The sequence below is a fragment of the Corvus moneduloides genome, chromosome Z (genome assembly GCF_009650955.1).
Source record: "Corvus moneduloides isolate bCorMon1 chromosome Z, bCorMon1.pri, whole genome shotgun sequence".
In the NCBI taxonomy this organism is placed as follows: domain Eukaryota; kingdom Metazoa; phylum Chordata; class Aves; order Passeriformes; family Corvidae; genus Corvus; species Corvus moneduloides.
In genome coordinates this window covers 3,348,977-3,365,371 of record NC_045511.1, presented here as the reverse complement: position 1 = coordinate 3,365,371, position 16,395 = coordinate 3,348,977, and the positions used below count along the sequence as shown (strand labels likewise).

General features: G+C 40.0%; 1 protein-coding gene across 9 annotated transcripts in view; it reads left to right on the top strand.

The window, feature by feature from the left end:
- Positions 1-16,395, top strand: part of ERBIN (erbb2 interacting protein) — a 119,454-nt gene that overhangs the window by 48,054 nt on the left and 55,005 nt on the right. For all 9 annotated transcript variants that reach the window (XR_004237370.1, XM_032095388.1, XM_032095385.1 and 6 more), the window contains 2 exons: positions 7,197-7,394; positions 10,307-10,424. Coding sequence is in view for 8 of the 9 variants with exons in the window: in XM_032095388.1 (XP_031951279.1) it covers positions 7,206-7,394; positions 10,307-10,424 (307 nt within the window). In the remaining variant the exon portion in view is untranslated. The remainder of the gene's footprint in view (positions 1-7,196; positions 7,395-10,306; positions 10,425-16,395) is intronic.

The following is a 16,395-nucleotide window of genomic DNA, read 5'->3' as shown; positions in this document are numbered from 1 at the left end:
CAGGTTTACACATGCTGTTGGAGTGCCAGATACTTGGATGATGGGAGTAAGCAGGGAATCATCAGAGTTCAAGGGAAGAGTGATGGTTCACTGAATGTTGCTAGTCTCTTCTAGATTAGAGTTTAGCAATCCAGGCTTGTTGCTAATCTTGTTTTCTTTGAAACACTGGTCTTCAAACCAATGCTTTTCTTTTCTGCTTGACTGATTTTATGCTATTCAGTTTTACTGTTCATGGTTTGTACTGGGTGTAAGTGGCAAGGATTTAGTAGTTGGGGTATGGTGTCCTGTTGGGGTCCCTCCCTTGCCATGGAGCCCTGGGAGATGGGCCCTGAGGGGGAGACACGGGGTTTCCCTGCTCCTGCTCAGCCTCATTCCCCACTGGTTGGTTTGTGTTCCCCAGTGTGGCCAAGCACCCTCGGGTCCCGTGACTGAGGGAGTTCCTGAGGAGGGCCCCGGCCATGCGGCTGGAGAAATAAATATCTCTGAAACATCTACCACGAATCTGTCCATATATACTTCGTTTCCACGGGACTCCTGGTTTGAAATATGCTTGTTACAGTAATCCCCGCTGTAACAACTGGTGGAGGTATGCGGGCAAGATACCGATCCCTGAGGAAGATTCGTGAGTAAAATAACCACTCTTGACCTCTCTCTTCTCATCTTGGTTTGGATATTCTCTCTGGACTATGGAAGAATTGTGGGAAATGGCGCTCTCTGAGCCACAGAAAAAAATGTATCTAGAAGTAAAAGGAATCCTTGAACAACAAAACAAAAAAGTAATGCAACCGGGAGATCTAGAACATTTTTTCGTCTGCCTTTTCAAAAGGTTCTCCTATATTTCTCGAGACTTACTTTTTGATATCGAACCTCCTGTATCTTGTGAGGGGTGTTTCTGGGACGAGATCTGGGATAAGGTAAGGGATCAAAGAGAAGCTTTCCATGCATACCTTATAATCAGGGAAGCTCTTGAGGAGCATTTGTATGGTCCCATTACCCCTACAGCAGAAGATCATACTTATCCCATGGCCGAGGCCGCGCGGCCGCCATCCCGGGAGCGCATGACTGCAGCCGTGCCAGCGGAGGTGCCTGTGCTGGATGCGCCCAGCCCCCTCGGGAGCGCGCGCCTTATTGCGGACCCCATCCCTGTCTCGGGGTCCCCGGCCACGCGACCGCGAGTGAGGGAGCGATGCCGCAGGCGCCGCGGGTGCCATGGGCCATGAGCAGCCAGGAACCGGGCATTGGCGTGGCAGGCCGCTCTTGAGCAGCTGGCTCAGAGAGCCCTGTGGGGAGAGAAGCGGCGATTTCCACAGCGACACGAGAAGTCACACAGCGCAGCACCGAGCAGAAACGGGGCTGCACTGCGGAGCGGAACCACTCACAGGGCACGGGGCCGGCGGCGATGGCAACGCGGGGCTGCGCAGAGCCCAGACACGCGCCGGAGCAGCGCCGCTGGGAGAGCGAGGAGCAGCCGCAACGCGGGGGCCCGGCCGAGACGTCGGAGTCAGCGAGGCGGCGGCCACGCAGGACCAGCAGCCACGACGAACACGCAAGCACGCGATAGGAGGAGTTGTAGCCACGAAAGTCACAGGAACTGTGATGTGGTACAATGTAAAAAACAACTATGGATTTATAACACGAGATGATACAGGAGAAGATTTATTCATCCATAGAACTGCCATTAAAAGGAATAACCCTAAAAATTACCTGCAAAGTGTAGGAGATGGGGAAGTTGTACAATTTGATATAGTGCAAGGAAAGAAGGGTTTACAAGCAGCAAATGTTACTGGGCCTGGAGGTATTCCCGTCAAAGGCAGCCATTATGCACAAAATTATAAACAATATCCATCCCAGCAACTTCCCTACCCACAGCCTACTTCCCCCTTTTACCCTATACCCAATATGAACCCCTTCCTAAGTTTACCCTATCCCCAGTTTATTCCTAATCAGTTTTTCACCCCATGGCTTCCCTATACAATTCCATTTCCCTACAATTCCTCTCCGATGCCGAGGGGGGGATGAAAAGGGGGAAGGAAGAAATTAAACCCTCTCCTGCCTCAGTTTCCCCACAAAGCATGCCCAGAGAGTTCTGTCTCCCTTCTGTCAGCCCTAAGATGTTCCACAGAATCCATTTGGACATTTAAAGACTCAGGAGGGTGGCTTGTTTTGTCTTGAAACTGTTCTTGTTATGTTTATCCAGTTGTTTTCATTCTCCTTTCATTAAAATAAAACGGGTGAGATGTTGGGGTCTCCCCTCCTGCCATGGAGCCCTGGGAGAGGGGCCCTGGGGGGGAGACACGGGGTTTCCCTGCTCCTGCTCAGCCTCGTTCCCCATTGGTCGGTTTGTGTTCCCCTGTGTGGCCAAGGACCCTCGGGTCCCGTGACTGAGGGAGCTCCTGAGGAGGGCCCCGGCCATGCGGCTGGAGAAATAAACATCTCTGAAACATCTACCATGAATCTGTCCATATATACTTCGTTTCCACGGGACTCCTGGTTTGAAATATGCTTGTTACAATAATCCCCGCTGTAACAGTGTCCCACCTGTAAGGGGAAGGGAGAAGCCAAGATTTGTAGATGCTTTTCAAAAGGAATAACTAAAATTAGAGAGTCCACAAAAGCATATAAAATATTGTTAGTTAATTAAACGTGATACGGAAGTCAGTATGTTAGTCCTACACCTCCTAACGTAAGTACACAGCAGTGGGTTTTGGATAAAGGGAGACAGAGAGAGACACAAAGGTGGAGAGAGAGGAAGGGAGAAAGAGATATTACCAGTACTGGCTCCTGCATTGATCCAGCCAGTGGGATGTCCAGGGTCCGGGGACACCCATGCACCTGGGCTTGTTTTTGGGTGCCTTTTTAACAGATAAGTGTTCCCTGTCCTGGAGAAAAATTTTGGATTTTCTATGCAAATTAGTCATCATGCACAGTCTGTTATTCTAGGTCTTTGTGGAAATGGGTCAGAGGGCTTTGGTGGTCTTGTTCCTTCCCGCCCCCCCCGCTGTCCATACCTGCTTCTCCACCTCATTCCTGTGTTTGTGCTGTGCTGAGTTGTGCTTATCTCCAAGAGCTAGAATAAGGACATTTGTCCCAGAAAAGTGCTGTCCTACCTCCTTATGGCCCCTTGTCCAGTCATATCTTGCTCTTTCTCACAGCGTGTTACTGCCAACAGTCCTTGGCTGTTGTTACCTGCAGTCCTTGGTTGGTGCCACAGCTATCCTGCTGTTGGTGTTTGAGACAAACACATTAGCCTCTTATCTTCTGGGATTCTGCAGGGGGTCTGCAGGTGTGACTTCACCACATGTAGAAGCTGCCTGAAGCTGCCCCCATGCTGGATGGAGCTAATTCCAGCTGTTTCCAAAATGGACTGACTACTGTGTCAGTCAGTAATCTTGGTAGCACCTCTGTGATAACATATTCAAGGAAGCATTAAAAACAACTGTATAACAGCCAGGTGAGGAAAGTGAGACTATGTGGGACAACCCTGCAGACACCAGGGCCAGTGAAGGAGGGAAAGAAGGTGCTGCAGACCATTGTCCAAGGTGGAGCAGATATCCACCTGCAGCCCATGCACAGTGATGTTTTTCCCTTCCTATTCCTTCAAGAAGTGAAAAAAACCCAAAACAACTCAAGAACTATATAAAGGTCATAATTTTCCTATTGGCTGTGAACACTGAACCTCAGGTGAACTTGTGTCAAGGCTCTAATGGTTTAGGGAACAAGAGAGTTTTATTTGTGTTTCAGGTTTTTTCTTTTTTTTCCTTTGAGTTCTTTATTATATCTGCCCCATAAAGAATTGGAGTTGTTAAGTGGTGGAGAAAAATAAGCCATCACAGCGTTGTAGGTCTGCAAAGCAATTTTATGTTGTTGGATTTGGTACTTCAGGTGGTCTGATGTTGTGGTATATTAGGACATGAAGATTTTTCTGCCTGCTAGACTTGCCTGTTCTATGGGCAGGAAAAAATTGCTATCCTTTGTGTTCCTTTCTACATTCTGTGTATTTACTCAAACTAAACATGCTCCTATTTGGAGCAATATAAGAAAAGCACATGTTGTATGTGAAATCATGTTTTCCTGTCTCAGATTGTTCTAACAGTGGATTCTCTGATTCCTGATTCATCCATTACAATTTTTCTGCTTGGGCAACTGACCACAAGATGGGTAGACAGGGATAAGAAGTGGTGTGTACGTCTGACTGTTGGTTTATAAAATGTATATTGTAAGGGGAGTGGTGGTGGGGAATATTTCCTGCCACTATCCTGACGCACCCATTTCCTAGTATTGGCAGCCATCTCTATAGTAGAACATGAGCGTTAAACAGTTCTTCCTGTATGCGTAGAAGTAAAATTTGAACAAACGTAAAACAATTTTGAATTAAATCACATTGCAGTTTCCTGCCTTCACTTAAATGCAGGTTTTTAGGTTCATTCTGGGTTTTGAAGAGTTACAATTAGGTATATACCCAGGTTGGTCAAACCAGTGCTTTGGAGGGATGGTTGTTTATTTGATACTTAAATATAAGTCTTGACTATTTTGGCTTAAAATGGGAGCTGTGAGTTCAGGTACTTCAAGGGACATGGTAACTGAAGGAGATATGACCCAGCACTGTGATACTGTACAGGCATTTGTTTACTAATCCGTTTACAGTGCTGTTGATGCATGTGATCTTTTACCAGATCCTTCTTCCCCCACACCTTCTAAAAGCTCAAGGTCTCTCTTACAAAATAAAGGAATAAGCTAGGTAAACTAGGTATATGTGGGTTTTGCTTTGTTAGGCCTTGTAAGTTTTGTTGCTTCAGAAACTGTAGAGACATGGACAAGTAGGACCCATGTGAAGAGAACAGCTGCTGAAGAAGAGGGAGTGAACAACGTAACAAATGTGCTTTTTGGGTGATTTGAATGACAAGTAGTATCTTTTTTTGTTATTTATATGAAGCTGTAGTAAGCTTTTTAATATTCTGCTTTCAAAATATAATTCTCAGAAGTTGAAATGATTGGACAGAGTGGACTTATTGATGGCTGCAGCTGGTGGGAAATGGGCATGCCTTTCGCTGCCGGACTTCTGGTAATCAATTCACGTGTACAATCTCTGCTTCCAGTGCTTGTTTCCATGACACATGTTCTTCTGTTGATACTCCTGTTTAAAGAGACTGCTGTTGACACTTCTTTCAAAAGTGTCATGTTTTTCCACAGCTTTGCCATTCCCTGAACTGCTAGTGAAAAGAGACAAAATTTCTTTTTTGTCAAAGGCTTTTTGGTTTTAGATGTTGGCCAGGGAATTCAACTTGTGTTTTCACATGCAGTATCAGCAGCTTGGAGAAGGCGTGGGTAACTTGGACCCAGTGAGCACTTCAGCTTCCATAGCATCTTTGGCATCTGTCTGTGGGTGGCTGGAGTATGTCATTCTTGAGCCTGTTCCTGTGGAAGAGGCAGCAGGAGGTTGTGCTATCTGTTTTGCTGACTTGCCCATTTTCTGGACATCCTCAGTGTGAAATTTGCAGTCTCCAAACTCTTTGCATTGCAATACAGTTAAATGTTTTTCTAATTTTTGGATCACTTTTTATTTAAATAATATGGCTGGAGTTTTATGAGAAATACTGTGTTTTGATAATCAACATTGTAATCAAATTCTAGCAACGTGGAAGCATTGTTTAAAAATGAGGTTTTGACTTGCCACTATTCTAATGAAGAGTTATCTTCCATTTTTTTATTGGATGGATGTAGACTCTGACTGTTCACGGTCTGAGTGATAAATTCTACTTCTGGTTAATGAAAACACTAAAGTATAGCAGTCCCTTGATCTGTTGCCACATGAATTATACATACTGTGAAGTATTTGGCAAGCTAAGCTGCACATAGAGGAAAATCCAAGCACATTACTTGTTTTTGTGTCTTAGTGAGAAAAGGGGTCTTGCAGCTTGTGACTTTAGTGCCGTGGGCATGTTATTTTATGTTCTCCCTGTATTATTAACATACTGTCTGAAAATTGAAGTGCAGTCTGCTAAATGTGTCTGAAAGATTTTTTTGGCACTTGGAGGAGAAAGTTTCCTGTCACCAGTCCAGAAGTTGAAATATAATTTCAGCAGTTAAAAAAAAAGGAGGTAAAAAAGGCATATTTTCATTTGGAGTGTTGGCAGTTTGATTGAGAAAATAAACACTCAGTGCTGCTTTGGAGAAGTATGTATTTTTAGGCCAATTTCCTGAGGAAATGGAGCTGACATGATCGTGTTGTTGGTCTACATATGTTGGTCCTTCTTGAAAAATTGAGTCTGTCATCTAATTTCAGACAAACTTGAAACCTGAGGTGGAATTCTGAAGATTTTGTGAAAATCCATTGCTAATTAGAGAAGGAGACCTAAACTTGTTGCTGAGGAGAAAAGAGGCAAGAACATGGCTAGTGTATGCTGTCAGTAATTAGCTAGTCAGCACCTTTTAGGTTTGTCTTCTCAGGCTGAATAGGAATATTGTAAAGTCATAGAGAATAGAAGGACCTATTGTAACAATGAGTTTAAAGGAAGAAAGATACATTCCCATTGCAAGGTGAGGTTTCCTTGTTCCAGTGTGCACAGCAAGATGTGTTGAAGTTTTCAAAAGGGAATGAAGTTGCAAAAGAGGTCACTTTGTTATCTCTGCTCTTGGAAACCTTTCCTTTTAAACTGCAGATAGAACAGTTGTTGTTTTTTCTTTGTTGTATTCTGACATTAAATGAGGGATTTGGAGTTAGGATATGTGAATTTACATGTACAAAAAAATACCTGATTAGATTCTGTATAGCTACATTTTAATTCTCTGTAGAGGGTGGATTTTATTGTGCTAAACAAAAATATCCCATTAACCTTTGTAAACGTGGGATAAGCTATGTTGTAAAGACACAACTGACAGTTCAGTGCTGTTTCAAAGTTCTCTGATTCTCTGCAGTGTAGGGGTGTGTTAGCTGGTGACAAGTCATATGCTAAACTTTGGCTTTGTCTTCTGGTATCTGTAGGTATGTTAACCCCATTTAATGTCATCAGAGCTCTGTTGTATTTAAAAGAAAGTAAGTACATGCTCCTCACAGTGTCTCATGTGTGTACAAATACATGTGCAAGTACATATATATGCTACTTCTTTTCAGTATTTAGCAGCTGGTGTAAGTTTGAGAAACTGCACACGTATTTCTGAGGTTTTGGTTTTTAAATTGACTGATTTCCATTTTACAGTGCCTGAAAATGACAACAAAGCGGAATTTGTTTTTGCGGCTGGTGCCATGCCGCTGTCTGCGTGGAGAGGAGGAAACTGTGACTTCACTCGATTATTCTCACTGCAGCCTGGAACAGGTGCCTAAGGAGATTTTTACTTTTGAAAAGACCTTGGAAGAACTGTATTTAGATGCTAATCAGATTGAAGAGCTTCCAAAGGTATGTTGGATGGTTTTCCTTTTAGATACACTTATTACGTCTTTACTTCACCAGCTCTGTAGAAACTGTTAGTGTCTAGCTTCAGCTTTTGCGCCATAGTTTGCCTTGAAGCAGCCTTGGTAGACTGGAAGTTTATGCATTCCAGCATGACTATTTTGTTGCATGGATTGGAATGAAACTGCTCAAGCAACAGATCTGGCCCAAGAGAGTTACAAAGCAGAAAAGACTGACTAATAAATCTATTTCTGTGCACTGAGAAGTGGGCAGGCTACCACTTGCCTTGGTCTAGTCTAAGGTTTAATTATCCGCATGATTAGAAAGATTGCTTGAACATTTATGTTTTGTTCTTTTTTAGGTTTTGGGTTTTTTTTCTTAACTGCAGGGACATGTAATAGCCTACACTTGCTTCAAGTTAATGTGTTTCTGTATTAGAATAAGTCATACTTAAAGGCATATTTCTGAGAAGCTAAAGATTTTTTCCAGCTTTTAAGTAATTTTGGTCATTATATTTTGCTACCCTTTCAATTTTCAAAAGAAAACGCCCCCACATATAAATTCAAATACAGTAAAGAACACGAGCAGGGCGATTAGGGGTAGTGAAGATATCGTCAAAGTGATTTTTATTCATTTGACCAAAATTTTGGCAATTAAACTTTCAGAGAAGAACTGTAGGGGAAGGCCTGTAATATTTGAAATGATCCTGGCCAATATGGAGCCAGAGTTTCAAGCTGTGTATTCCTTTTCCCTTTTACTTAGTCTTCCAACTCTGGAAAAGACTTTTAATTAAGCCATTTCAAATATAAAGGCTGTGATACTTACCAGGCCCTGTCTAGTTTTCTGAAACCCTGTTAACACATTCCCACTCTCACCTTTCCTCTTTGCCCCAGTAGTGTTTTGTGATCTGGCCTTTGTATGCCACAGCAAAACTGGTTTGGGGCTGCTTGTCAACCTGGTCACTGAAATGACCCATCAGTGTGTGTGGCTCTTGGTTTTTTTAAATTGCCCTGAATCTTTTCAGAATTCCAGCTTATTTCAACACTCAGTTCTTACAGTATAGCTCATTAATTTAGCTGACTGGTCAAAGGCAGAGCATGAGCAAACTGGGGTGGAGGGAAAGGTTGTGGTAGAGAAGGAATTGACTTTACATGGAATGTTGGTGTGTAGTTTCAGCTTCAAAACTGACTGGGCATTTGAAATGCTTTCATCCTCCTCCATCTTATATGCTAAATCACATCTGAGAAAGTACCCTGTTTACTCCAGGTGCCGCACTGTGCATTTGAGCTGAAAAGCTCAAACTATAACAGTTTTAGTTTCTCTCTCACTCTGATATTTGGAAGAGATCAGATTCTGCAGTAAAATAGTCTTTAATTATGTGACTTCCTGCACTTACTACTAGTAATTATGAATATGTCAACACTAAAAAAGAACAACAAATGAACAACTGCATAGTCAATATGATCTAAAACTCCCTTCCCCCTACATTTTCCTTTAGGGATCTTGCAATTCCTTGTGCTACATGTGCTTTGACCTGAGTTATCAGAGAAATTTCTAATGATTCCAAGAGTCTAGATTATTGCTTTCTAGGGAAAGAGTTCGAAGTATATATTCTTGAAGTAAGGGAATGGCTCCAAAACGCCTGAGCTCATCAAAGTATCCTAAGTGACTAGTAACTCTTAAAAGCCTTAATGATAAATGAGTTCTAACAGACACATTTCTGAAGATTTGAAAACAGCAGTAGACAAGTTAAAGCTCATTCCTTTAACTGTCCATCTTGCTAATTTATGTCTGCTTTTGTTCTGGGGTGGTATATGCAAATTTTACAGGAATGGGGCTTGTTGTCTCTGGTTCAAATAATGGCCTTGTAATTGAGAGAGACACAAAAAATTTTGGTCAAACTGAGCCCATTGCTAATGATAGTGATTGGGATAAATTTTTTTTTTAGTCAGTGAACACTTCCTGGTTTTCTAAGATCTTTTCTCAGAATTCCAAAAGAGATGATCACTAAGTCAAGGTATTTATGAATGATCTTTTCAAAAATGGTCATGAAAGGAATATTCATCATAAATTGTTCAGATGAATCTTTTCAACTGCTTTCTTAGAGATACTTGTTTTGTATTATGTGTAAGTTTCCTACATATTATTTGAGGATTATTCTTCCATTACGTTAAGATTATTTGCCTTACTTTGTCAATTTGTAAACCTTTTGAGGAAGAATATCTAGGTACCCTAGGCATTTAGGAAGAGATCTGGCTCTGAGCTAGTATTTGATAAAGATGGTAGTGCATGTAGAAAGAAGCGTTTAAACACTTTTCTATACTCCTAACTCAGACTAGTTTCAGTTTTTTCACTAGTTCAATTTTTTTCACCAGTTTTCAATTTTTTTTCAACTTTTTTTGATTTTTGTGTACTTAAGGTAGGAAGCATGAAAGGGAAAAAACATTGGAAGACATAACACGAAATTGACACTTTTAGAGGAGATGAATATGTACTGAAATCCTGTGGTCCAGAACTATTTGACTTTAAAAAAAGTGTCTATCAATTTTTTCTTTTCTTTCTTGAATAAACTCTACTTACCTCTGGGGTGTCACATTGCATGTCTATGACAGAAAATATTTTGCAATGTTTGTAGGTCAGTGTGTAACTACAGGTCACAATTTCCGAGATACTGGAAGGAATTTGTAGGAAGTATTAAGCATAGCTGCTGCCTTGTGACCATTTGCAGTTTTTAGCTTTCTTAAGCATTGTAATATGAGTCAATTTTCAATGAAACTGGTTAAAATTTTTTTGTATCGAAAACTGTAAATAACCTGGTGTTCAGGCCATGAGGTCAGAAGTTTAAATGGATTAAAAACAAAAGCTATATAGAGGAAACTGAGAGAAAATCACATTCACTTTTTTCTTTATTTCAATAGCAACTTTTTAACTGTCAGTCTCTACACAAGCTGAGTTTGCCAGACAACGATCTAACCACATTGCCAGCATCCATTGCAAATCTCATTAATCTCAGGGAACTGGATGTCAGCAAGAATGGTAAGTCATTTTGCTTATTGTATTGAGGTAACTAAAAGGTGAATCACCATTGACTGTACAAAGACACTAGTGAAACTGTAATTTCTATAAGCTATACAGCTAGTAGTTTTTAAGTTACTACTCTAAATCCCTGCTTACCCTGAAAGATGATCTTTTATGATCTGGTTGTGATATTTACTTGTATCTCTCACATTGATTGGTTTGTAGACAATGCTGTCTGGCAATTTATATTGTCTCAAAATACATAAGATTAGTTACTTTTAATAACTTTTGTCATCTGTCACTATACTTAAGAGAGTTTTCACAAGAACTTTGTAAGTTTTGCTGGATTTTATTGTTATAATTTGTTTCATATGAAAATTGGTTTTGGTTTATTTTAATAAGCTGTTGGAAAATTGTAGTATAGTAGGACTTAGCTTTTCTGTCCTGCTCTGGGGAGGGTAACCTCTGTTGCATGGGGAGATGTATTTATGTGTCCATAGATATGACTTGGTTCACTTGTCCGATTTGTTAAAAATCTATCATTCTGTGTAAGTCAGACTTTTATAAGTTAGGAAATGTTGTCAGCCAGGTGTTCTATACATGGGGTTTTTGTTTTATACATGGTGCTGCTTTGGCAAGCTGGCAGATATGTGCAACTGTGAGGAAATTGAAATAACACTGTCATTGAACTTAGTTGTGTGACTTATTTGAGAGAGAAGAAATCATGCTAATTGAGGAGAATATAGTAGTTTTGTCTTACTAATTCGGAGTTAAGTAAGAGAACACCTCATTGAAATAACACTTGAAAATAAGAATTACAAAAATATTCCAAAGATTTTGTCCTTCAGTTTATTGTTTTATTTGGGCTGCTAGCTAATTAGGACCCCACAAAGAGAAGTAAGTTTTGCTTTACGAAGAAAGCATTGCAGTTGTTGAGGTGTTGGTATTTCCTTGGTTGGTTGTTGTAGCCCAATCTGTACTTAAATAGGTATTCTGTTATTTCTGCTTAATGAACACAGTGTTTAGTGTGATAAATTGGCCTTGTTGTCATGGATCTGTTCCTGGTACAAGTGGATTGATAGTCTTTCTTAAAAAACACTGGCCTTCAAACTACTGTCACAGTAACACACAACAGAGAAAGAACCATCTTTTTGTCCTGGACTGAACTGTTGAACGTATTAACTGTTTGCAACATGAGTTCTCAGTGCAGAGGACTTAAAAGCAGCAAAAGGGGATCTGAGTGTTGCTGTTGGGAAATTCCATAGCTCATGTACGTAAATAGGCGGCTGAAGCCAGGGAGCTACTTGTCTGTCTAAAGTGGAATGGCTCTGAGCTAAGCCTACAGAGAGCTGCTGAAAGAGCACTTGTTCCTCTGAGGCATATGACATGCTATCCCAGTAAACGATGACTGTTTCTAGAGCTTGGGGGTTTTTTTAACACCCTTCAGAGAAATGGCAGGAGGTACGAGCTTATTTAAACTATTATCATGTGCCTGTTCTCAGGCTTCTCTCCATTTGGATAGCTTCTCTGACTAGTGTTGAACGTAAAAAATAGTTCTGAGGTTACAAGCTTGTTTACTGGGGCTATACTATCTTCCAGTAGTTCTAAAACCTCTGCAAAATTAAAAGAAACAAATTAGAATTCCTGTTTGTTCCTGCTGGGTGAAGTAAGAAATAGTGCTGTTTATTCTGTAATATACTTGGTATTATTTGAGACCTTAGTTTGTTGGCATAAGTGCCTTTCTCTTTCTCTTTTCCTCTCTGCTGTTGCAACCATGGAAAATTTTTCTCTTGACAACTGCAAGCCTACTCTCGTCCCTTGTGTCTGTTTTACTCTTTGTAAGAATTTACTGCTCACTTCCTCATTGTTCTGATGGGTGTCTGTAAATAGGAGGTATTTTACTAGTTTTCTAAGAGTAGCAAAATGTATAAAAATCTCCAATTCTTCCTTTTTCTGTTATGTATCAAAAGAATAGAATGTAGAAGCAGTGGACTTCAGTGGAAAGAATTGCTTTCCTTTAGTTTATAAAAAAAAATAAGTATTAGTCCCCAGAAGTGCAGAATGATGACAGATGCTGAATTCTAAAATAATTGTGTGTTTCTCAGATTCCTGTGGTTGTGGCAAGTGAGTGGTGATAGTTCCTCTATTCTTCTTGAAGTATTGATATACCATTAAGTGTTTCTTTCTGAGATGGGTTGGGCTAAATCATGCAGTGCAGATGCCTTGAGAACAAATATGCATTTATTTTTAAAGGTTGTATTTTTACATACAGAGGTTGTATTTGGTTAGGCTTCAGTTATCAAATACCAGTATACATGAAATATGATAGGACTTTCACATAAAATATTTGAGCTGTTTCTGGTATAGATGTAATCAAATGTATTGACCAAAGTATGTAATTTTCTAAAGAGTTGATGAGAAAATGAAAAACTAAGTTTCAGATTTAAAATGTTTTGAAATTACTAATGAATTGCAATCTGGCTCACAGAGTGAGAGCTGTTGCATGGGAGAGCATCCAGTTCTCCAAGTTGAATTGCCTGCATATATATATGTGTATGCTTAATATTTGATATTTAGATGAAAGATCAAAATCGCAGGAATTTTTCAAGGTAGCAGATCCGTTACATGAAAAGTGTTAATCCAAGAAAGCAATCTTTATGGTGCTTTAATAGCATGTGAAAAATCTTGCGCTTTTAATTTCTGACTTAAATGTTTTTGGATTCATACACATGGTATATAAAACTCTCTAACAGAGACACAGCAGATGTGCAAATGCTGATACTTAAGAATATTTAATAACATTTTATCAGAACAAGAATTCATCTAATCTTGTGGCCTGTCTCCAACAGTGACCAAAAGTAGAAGCCTAGGGAAAATTCAGCGAGATACTGGAAGCCAGGAGACATGCATGTTTCCCTGTATGCTCTCAGTCCAGCACCTTCTCTTATTGGGACTCCTTGAGCCAGACAGGGTGGCTTTTTTATTTACAAATCTTCATTTGACTACTTCCCTGTCAGTTTATCTACTGTTTAAAGTGATGTATGTTTTGAGATGTGCTGAGTTAGAGTACCAGCCCTTAATGGTTGTGTGTTGTGGGGTATACAGAAGTCTTTGTATAAGAGCATGGTCTGGAATGTATCCATGGCTGCTGAAGCAGTTGTGGCGCAAGTATAGCCTAAAAATACCAAGTTGCTGCTATATGTGCAGCAAGCATAGGCTAGAGTTAGTCTTAACTCTGCTTTTATTATTGGTAGTAATCAATAAATTCTGTAGCTTTTTGGTAGTGAGGACATCCACTGTCCTTTTCTGGCATTTTAACCTGATTCCCAAGGCTACTGTGAACCCTTAATATCAGAGGTATTCCATTGCTTCTTTCCAGATACACTTCAATTCTGAAATTTTTAGCTGAAGTCTAATGCTATCCTAGTCACAAAGATGAAATGACACTTGAACAAATGGTTCAATAAATAAACTGCATTCCTGCATTACCTACCGGAAATTACATCCTGCACTATACAAAGCATTGAGAGATGCCTTTTCTCCCAGCCCTGTAACCTCATGGGTTACATCTTAGAGAAGATGCAGCATATAGAATGTGAGGCCAGTATAGAAAAATTAATTTTAATTAATGTTTTATTTATGAGGCTAAAGGACATTAAAACATTTTTAATCCTGTATGGCTAATTTTTTTATGTATTGACAGCTCTACAGGGGGAAAAAAACCCCACCCACCAAAAAACCCCGCAACACCACTTTTTACCCCTAAATCAGTGTCTTTCAGGGTTAAACTTTAGGGAACAATAATTTCCTTGTGGTTCTGGAATGCCAGCCTTAACGTGCATCTAGGGCAATGTGGAAGAATGTCAAGGAAATATTTTTGCCTCTTGTTCGAAGAAGAGGGAAGTATTTATGTACAGTGTCCGATGGCATATATAAATGTACAGAAGAGTTAGTTTTACAGGTTACTAGAATCAAGTGGCTTGAAAGGCTGAAACATAGGATGAGCTGACTGCCAGGAAAATCAGGCTTTTCTGGAAGCCTGGGAAATGCACTTGAAATTGCTTGTGTCTGTGGAGTTACTCTAGTGGGAAGCAATGAGATTATCTACTTTTCCCTCCATGCAGGTAGTGAAAGAAAATGATTGAATTTTTAAGTTCCATATTATTCAGGCCTTTAGAGCATTAAACAGCAAGATGAGAAAATAACTAGCAAGACCAAAAGTAACCTGGGGCTTTGGAAATAACAGTACCTTCATAGTCTCTTAGATATTTAGGTGCGTTTCCTTTCACAGTGATGGTACAGCAAATTTACTCATGTCAGTTTGTTATTCTGCATGGCAAAGAATCTTCATGAAAAATAGACAAACCAAACCTAAGAAAATTCCCCTCCCCTCATCCCCCTGCCTTCCAGGCATATCTGCCTATAAAGTTATTCCAGCAATTTTAAAGAATTTTGTTAACAGATACAAATTGAGATCAAATATGTTTTCTTCAGTGTTCTAAAATAATCTGTTGATTTGGCAAACTATCTTTAATATGCTGTGTGCCAGAAGTTGGGGGGTTGGAGAATGAGAATTCAAGAAACTATCCAGTCTTCTGTTGCCCATCTGGTACATTTAGGAATATGGCTTTTCCAAGGAATTGAGAATTGTTTCTAGTTGATAGAGGGAGACAGATCCTAGTTTTATTTTCTGCAGGAAGAAGTAAGAGAGGAAGATCCTGAATACAAAATAGCTTGCTGTAAATTTGCTATTTCTCTATTTATACTAACAGAGGGGCAGACAGGAGCAGGGTTTTTAAATCATCCATGATAGTGAAATGAAAGATAATTGATTTTCTGCAGAGTTCTGAGTCTGTAGCTCTGTGATAACGTATCCCTGTATAGAGGTTATAAATGTACCCTAAATGTAGGCAGCCCTTCTATTTAAAGTTTTTTTTCAAGTGTTAGTTGTACTTTTTCTTAAATACATTGTCTTATTGAAGGTACTGAAAAGAATCTCTCTGTTCACAATAAAATAATCTGTGTGTATGAGAGGATGCGAATGGAATGAAATTTCAATGCAGATAGGTTTTGAATGTGAAATTTGGGTATATATATCTGAAATTTTGAAATAAGTTTATTAAAAATGTCTTCCTGGACTCAAAAGAAATTTTTGTAATGCAGAAAAGGTATTGTAAAAGTAATTATGGGGTTTGTAGATGTGGATTTACATGTAAAGACAGCAAAGAATAGGATCATAGAATAGAACGATTTGTGTTGGAAGGGACTTTAAAGATCATCTAATTTCAACTCCCTTGGCAGGAGCAGGGACATTTTTCACTAGAACAGGTTGCTGAGAGCCCCATCCAAACCCAGCCTTAAGTACTTCCAGGGAAGGACACTTCCACAGCTTCTCTGGGCAGCAAGGTTTCACCACCCTCACAGTAAAGACTTTCTTCCTAGCATCAAGTCTAAACCTAGTCCCATCCCCACCATGTCCTGTAACACTACATGCTCTTGGAAAAAGTCCCTCTCCACCTTTTTTGTATGGGCCTTCAGGTCCTGGAAGGCCGTAATTAGGTCACCCTGAAGATGACTGTATGAATTTAGTAGAATTCTCTTTTTCTGGATCTTGACTACCTATCGGAGATTCTTCTTCTAGCTCCAGAACATCATATCTATTTTTTAGGGGGGCATTGGTAGCATAGGAAACATTTTTTGCTCCTGCTCTGAGCTGAGACAAGAGTCTGTTCTTGACACTGATCGTGCTGTAATCAAATCTCTCCTGATGGGAGTTTTTAAAGTCCTTGCTAGGAGTTCCAGAGTCAAACGGGACTCTCAGCCTTCGCTGCTTCTAGATAGTTAAGTCTTACCAGAGAAACAGAGTCACTAGTGTGATCCAGACATAGCACAAAGCAGAGCATACCGGAGAAAAGCCGAATTATCAAGATTAAACGGCCTTTTTAAAGGTAAATCAACCAATGGTTACTAAAAACGTACATTATTTTTA